The 6661-nt window shown below is 57.4% G+C and overlaps 1 protein-coding gene across 1 annotated transcript in view; it reads right to left on the bottom strand.

Annotated features, from left to right (window-relative positions):
* Nucleotides 1-6: 6 nt before the first annotated feature.
* Nucleotides 7-6661, bottom strand: part of SYNE3 (spectrin repeat containing, nuclear envelope family member 3) — a 43727-nt gene continuing 37072 nt past the window's right edge. The window contains exon 20 of the mRNA XM_014543653.1: nt 7-1199. Coding sequence (XP_014399139.1) covers nt 999-1199 — 201 coding nt within the window. The 3' untranslated portion in view covers nt 7-998. The remainder of the gene's footprint in view (nt 1200-6661) is intronic.

Below are 6661 nucleotides of genomic sequence, written 5' to 3'. Positions count from 1 at the left end.
CGCCCGGAGCTGGCTCCCTGCGGGGCACGTGGGGGGCACTCTCGGTCCCGAGGACCTGCCTCTGTCCAGAGCCCCTCCTGGGAGGAGGAGGGAGAGCCTTTCCAACGGCTGAGCCGCAAGGCCGACCCCTCACCTCTGTCTCGGGCCCTCACTCCCTAGTGTGACGGGCTCCCCTCCACTCAGTGGGAGACAGGACCAGCTCAGCCCAAGAGTGACGAGGGGGGGCAGGAGCATCTTCCCTCACGGGAGGTGGCTGCTCACAGGGCGCACCCCTCGCTCCACGGAGATCTTAGCCCTGACGTCTCTCTCCCTGAACAGGACACGCAGGCACCATCGAACTGCGACACTCGCCCTGGTCCGTGCCATCGAGGCCCACGGCGCCCCATCCAGCCTGCCCCTTGGTCCTTTCTGGGCTGCTCTTCCTGGCCCCGCCCTCCCTGAAGGTCACTCTGCACCGCCCTCCCTGGGCCTGCCAGTGAGCACCCCCATTTCTGCTTCTAATCCGAATCCGCTGTCCAGTTTAAAATGAGACAAGCATGTCTGTCGTCATGGTGCCTAACACAGAAGCCACCGGGCGCTGAGCGGGCCTCGTCCGTACGCCACGCAGAGGCCTCGGTAGCCCTGGATTGGGGGTGGGCTTCTGGGAAGGAGGTCACCCCGAGCGACGTGCTGCGTTTCCAGGGCTGACTGCAGACCCCCAGTCCAGGGCCGCCCCTTCCCCACCTCCAAACAGATCCACCCCCGAAACCGTCCGCACCGGGCCTGTACATGCAGAGCACACAGAGTCCTGTACATTGGTCCTGGTCACACCCAGCGCGCGTGCAGTATAAATAGACGAGACAACACCGTAGAAAAAGTCGTTTTGTGCTGGGAGCATCCGCACAGTCTTTGTCCCGGGCAGCTCTGCCGTCCACCTGCCCATGTCCCGTGTCCCCGTGTCCTGAGGAGGAGCGGGGCTGACGGAGGCCAGAGGAGAAAGTCACCTGTGTGCCCCGCGGCTAGGTGGGCGGGGGGCCGCTGTAGCGGAGCATGAGCCTGAAGGAGCGGGCGAAGTTGTTGGCCAGCGTGCAGCTGCGGGCCTCCTCGCCCACGGGCAGCAGGAGCAGCAGGAGCAGCAGCAGCAGCAGGAGCAGCTGCAGGGGCAGCGCCACGCAACACACCCTCCGGAGGAAGCTGCCGGGTCCTCGCCACTGCTGGGCCTGCGGACAGAGCAGGTGTGAATGGGCGGGGGCTCCAAGAGGAGGTGGAGGGGCAGGGAGGACGCCAGGGGAAGCAGTGGGCCTGGGCCAACTATCTGACCGCACGGGTCTCAGTCTTCCCATCTGTGAAGTGGGCCTGATGTCAGTGTTGCCAGAAACAAAGATCTCTAGTTTTCTCAAACCATTCGAGGCATGACAGGAAGAACAAGTACATAGAGTTACAGGCTCTGCCAGTTACTATGTGAATGAATCTTTGCCTGGGTGTGAGTCCTAGGCGTGACTCTTGAGAAGGGCTGAGCAGTAACATTCCCCTTCTCAACTTCTCTAAACTTCAAGTCTCTCAACTATAAAAAGGGGTAATAATGATACCTACCCAGCAGAGCTGTTGTGAGAAATAAATGAGACAGGGCCTGCAACACAGTGGGTACTTAAAACTACTGTCATTATTATTACGATGCATCACTAATATCGTCATCTAAACCAGTCACCACCACCATCACCATTAGCTTCATATCATCATCATCATCACCACTGCCATGTTCATCATCATGTTTGTCACCTTCACTTTATCCTCCTCCTTCACCACCATCTTCATCATCAACACCATCCATCCTACAGAAGGACACTTTCCAAATCCTAGAGGGGCTGGCCGGTTGTGCCTCCACGGGAGTGCAGGGCCAAGAGCCGGCCGCTCAGGGAAGTGGAGGCCCCACGGTCACGAGGCAGCACATGCAGGGCCGGGCCCAGCTCGCGGAAACCTGGCTGACTAGGTTCCGAGGCAGATGCCGTCACACACGGGCTAGGTGACCTTCGGCGAGTTAGCAACTTCTCTGAGCATCTGTTTCCTTCTCTGAAAAATTGGGATAAAACAATGATGCCCGCCCCCCATTTGCCGGGTTGTGGTGAGGACTCAACGTGTATTTGCACACCAATTAAAAGGTAAATAAGCTCTTAGTAGCAGTCCTATTATTGTAGAATATATCTGTTGGCTCCTTGTAGAACCAAAAGTTTGCTCTCCAGGACACCAGAAGCTACAATCAAGTGAGGATGATGATGATGATGATGATGATGATGGTGATGGTGGTGGTAGTGATGATGATGGTGGTGAGAATTATGAGGATGGTAGTAATGATGATGATGATGGTGGTCATGATGGTGATGGTGGTGAGGATGGTAGTGACGATGATGGTGGTGAGGACGGTAGTGACAATGATGGTGATGATGATGGTGGTGGAGATGATGGTGGTGATGATGGTGGTGGTAATGATGATAATGGTGAGGATGATGATGGTGGTGATGCTGATAGTGGGGAGGATGATGATGGTGATGATAGTGGTGCTGGTGGTGATGATGGTGCTGGTAATGATGATAATGGTGAGGAGGAGGATGGCAATGGTGATGATGGTGGTGGTGATGATGATAATGGTGAGGAGGATGATGGCAATGGTGATGATGGTGATGAGGATGATGATGGTGAGGATAATGGTGAGGATGATGATGATGGAGGTGGTGATGATGAGGGCTGTGGTAACGGGCAGGAAACAAAACTCTTTCCTGTGAACTTGAACCACAGGCTGGAGCTACCGGAGGTTGGCCGTCTATGTTTACACACTCAGCGTGGTCCACACAGAAACAAATGAAACACAAGCCGCAGCAGAGATTTAACGTAAAGAAATCTCGGGTGGCCAGTGTCCTGGGTGGAGAGAAGCCAATTCACATCCTCACGGGAAGAACCTGATTGAAATCAGACACCCCAATTTGGGAGATGTGAGAATGCGAAAAAATAGGAGCCTTAAAACTATAAAATGTGGTCAAATAAGCCACCCTCGGGCCGCTCCGCATCTGAACCTACATCCCAGAGCCACAGTCGCAAACGCTCTCCCTGCCCGCAGGCTGGCGCACAGGCCGACCGTTCACCCAGGCAAGCGAATTTAACGTAAAGAAATCTCGGGTGGCCAGTGTCCTGGGTGGAGAGAAGCCAATTCACATCCTCACGGGAAGAACCTGATTGAAATCAGACACCCCAATTTGGGAGATGTGAGAATGCGAAAAAATAGGAGCCTTAAAACTATAAAATGTGGTCAAATAAGCCACCCTCGGGCCGCTCCGCATCTGAACCTACATCCCAGAGCCACAGTCGCAAACGCTCTCCCTGCCCGCAGGCTGGCGCACAGGCCGACCGTTCACCCAGGCAAGCGAAGCACCGAAGAACCTGGTCCCTCAGCCCTGGCCAGGGCGGAACTCAGCTGACTCACGGCCCCGCTGTAACTTGAAAAGCAATTACATTTCATGTGTCTGGACGCTGCAGCCAAACATCTCGTGGCTGAGCTGGCGAGTGTGTGGGCAGCTGTGAATTTAATAAATCTTAATTATTCTGTTTATACAAACAAGCAGGCTGAAGCCCTGGACGCAGCGGGAGCCTCCGATGGCCTGGCACTCGGAGAGAAAAAAGGTGCGAAAGCAACTGCTCATAAATCATTCGCTTCGGGGCCGGTTTCCCCTTCCCTTCGGGAGACAAATAATACGCCCAACGTTCTAAGTTGGCAAGGTGACAGCCTCTGAAGACAGCGCCGTGTCCTCCCTGCCAGGCTGCGTGTGCGTGTGTGTGCACGTGCTCACACACCCTTGCGCACGCACGTGCGCACACGCCGGCCAGCAACATGAGCACCAGAGCCAAGCCAGAGGGAGGCCCCCCGACAGAAATGTCACTGACTCCTTTGTTCACAGAAAGTGAAGCAGAGGCGGTGTCTGCAGGAGTCTCCTGGGCCCACATTTACATGGCAATTAAGAGCCTACTATGTGTCCGGCCGGTGTGGCTCAGTGTGACTCCGTGGCTGAGCATCGACCCATGAGCCAGGAGGTCAAGGTTCAATTCTCAGTCAGGGTACATGCTGGGGTTGCTGGCTCGATTCCCAGTAGGGGGCGTGTGGGAGGCAGCCAATCAATGATTCTCATCATTGATGTTTCTATCCCTCCCTCCCTCTCTCTTCCTCTCTCTGAAATCAGTAAAATCATATATTTTTTAAAAGAACCTACTACGTGCTGGTGGTTACAAGAAATTTGCCCATCATGAGCTCGGTGGACCCTCCTTTTTTTCCACTGGAAAACGGGCTAAGTGCTCTCCAACGAGCACACAGCCGTGAAGGCAGCAGCATGAGCTCCCCCTGGCAACTCGCTGCAAGTGCAGGCTCCAGGCCACCCCAGACCTACTGAACCCGGAGCTCTGGGGGAGGGACCCAAACGCTGTATAAACAAGCTGCCATGGAAATGAGCCCCGAAGGCTCCTGCATATGGGCCCCCAGTGCTCACTGTGAGCTCCATAGTGGGCTGAGACCTGTCGGCTCGAAGGCCAGCCAGCGCCAGATTCAAACATTCACACGGCCGCTTGTTTTAACGTCGCCCAGGGCAGCAGATTTTGGGGGCCATTTAGAGCCTGCCTGCTTTGCATACCCCCTGAAACTGTGCCCCACATCTGCCAGCCATAGATTAAAAAAAAAAATAACACAAAAAAACCCTGCAGCTATAAAGACCCCCAAGCCGTGCCCAGCCAGCGTGGCTCAGTGGTTGAGTGTCAACCTATGAACCCAGAGGTCAGTTTCGATCCCCAGGCAGGGCACATGCCTGAGTTGTGGGCTCGATCCCCAGTGTGGGGTGAGCAGGAGGCAGCCGATCCATGATTCTTTCTCATCATTGATGTTTCCATCTCTCTCTCCCTCTCCCTTCCTCTCTGAAGTCAGTGAAAATATATTTGTAACAAGACCCCAAGCCGCTGCTGCCTTTCGAAGCTGCCTGACCCAGAGCCTGGCCGCTGTGCTCAGCAGACCAGCTGGACACGTGCACCCCCTCCCCACACCCTCCCTGCCCGGCCAGCACGCACAGCCGGCCAGCGCAGGGCTTTGCTCCGCGTTCACTGGGTCTCAAGTGCCTTCAGCAGCGCTCGGGACAAAGTCGGCGCTCAGCAAATGCGTGTGACACGAATAAATGAATGAACGAGGAGAGAGCAGATAAACACAGGGCTGCGCACACTGCACACTAACCTGACCACAGGTGGCCGGCACCCGAGCCGCGCTGGAGGGCTGGAGTCGGCCGCCAAGAGGCCCCTCCTCGGAAATGTTTAGCGAGCACTTCCGGGAGCTCGGGCCCAGGGGCCCCAGACATGGCTCCCCGTGGACCCCCGCCTCGGAGCTGGATAGATGAGGACTCCCACCCAGCGGGGGGCTTAGCGTGTGAGCACTAGAGGCAGCCTAGAGGCCTGGCCCCATGTCCCCCGTGTCCCCCCAGGAGCCACCAGGCTGGACACTGGTCCTTCCCCAAGCCCCTCCCTGCCTCCCTGTTTCATAAGGAGGCTATTTGTCGGGGGGGGGGGGGGCTTGCTCTGTAAAGAGCTCCTACAGACTGCATTCCGTGACCTTCAAAACCAGGCCAGCGTTAACAGTTCCATTTTACAGATGGGGACAGTGAGCCCCAAGAGGCGAAGCAACTTGTTCCAGGCCACAGTGCTGAGCAGCATGGGGCCCAGAGCACAAGCTCGGCCTCGTGATGGTCCCACCCAGTCCGGGCGACACCCCCTCTTCCAAAGAAGGAAGACCTGAGCACCCTCGGGAGACCGAGGAGACGCCCGGTGTGCAAAGCATCCAGACACAGGCTCCGTGACACGCGGCCTGGAGGACCCAGAGCGCTCGGAGCAGCAGGCCGGAGGCTCGTCCCCTGGGCCAGGCTTGGCAGGAACCCACCTGCTCCCCTGGGAAAGGCACCTGGGATATGGGGTACAGCGGGCTTCCCAGAAGCGGGCCCACCAGGCCCAGGCGCTTTCTCGGCGGATGTGAGAGGTGAAGACGGCTTTGGAGGCAGAGGCTCCTGACAGCCTCCAACCCCGCCCCCTCCCTGCAGAGTGGGGGTGAGGGTGCCCTGGGGTGGCCGGACATCCCCTAAACACCCAGCAGCAGTTACCACACTGCCCGCACACAGTGGCTGCCAGGGGGTGGCATCTGGAGTAACAGTACTTGTTATCATGATGATCTCTGCCGTTATTGTTATTGCTTTGACCTGTGCGCCCACGGGAGTGGCCCTGAGCGCATCTCGGGGGACCTAAGTGGTAACACCTGCCTGGTCCAACATGAAAGGCACCCCTTCCTCTCCTGTCCCCCACTGAGCCCCGAAACCTGTCTACCCTTCATTTGGCCACGCAGCCCAGTTCGGAAGGCCCGGGCTGACCCCTGCTGTCCCAGCAGGATTATTACGAGCATCCTTGTTCCCTCGTCACCTCGTCCTGGGGGGGTTGGAACTCTAGGGTCCCCGCCACCCTGTGCCTGTCACAGCTCAGGCCACTCTGCTCCCCCGGGGCTTCTGAGAGTGAGGGCCTGGGGCCCAGCACGTGCAGCCCAGAGCTGGTCCTGCGTCAATGTTCACCCCTCACGGAACCTTCCAGGAAGCCCAGGAGTCCCAGCCCAGCCCCCGGCCCA

This window comes from Myotis brandtii, unplaced genomic scaffold (genome assembly GCF_000412655.1).
Source record: "Myotis brandtii unplaced genomic scaffold, ASM41265v1 scaffold331, whole genome shotgun sequence".
NCBI lineage: Eukaryota > Metazoa > Chordata > Mammalia > Chiroptera > Vespertilionidae > Myotis > Myotis brandtii.
The sequence above is the reverse complement of the archived record's forward strand: the minus strand, read 5'-3'. Positions and strand labels throughout refer to the sequence as shown.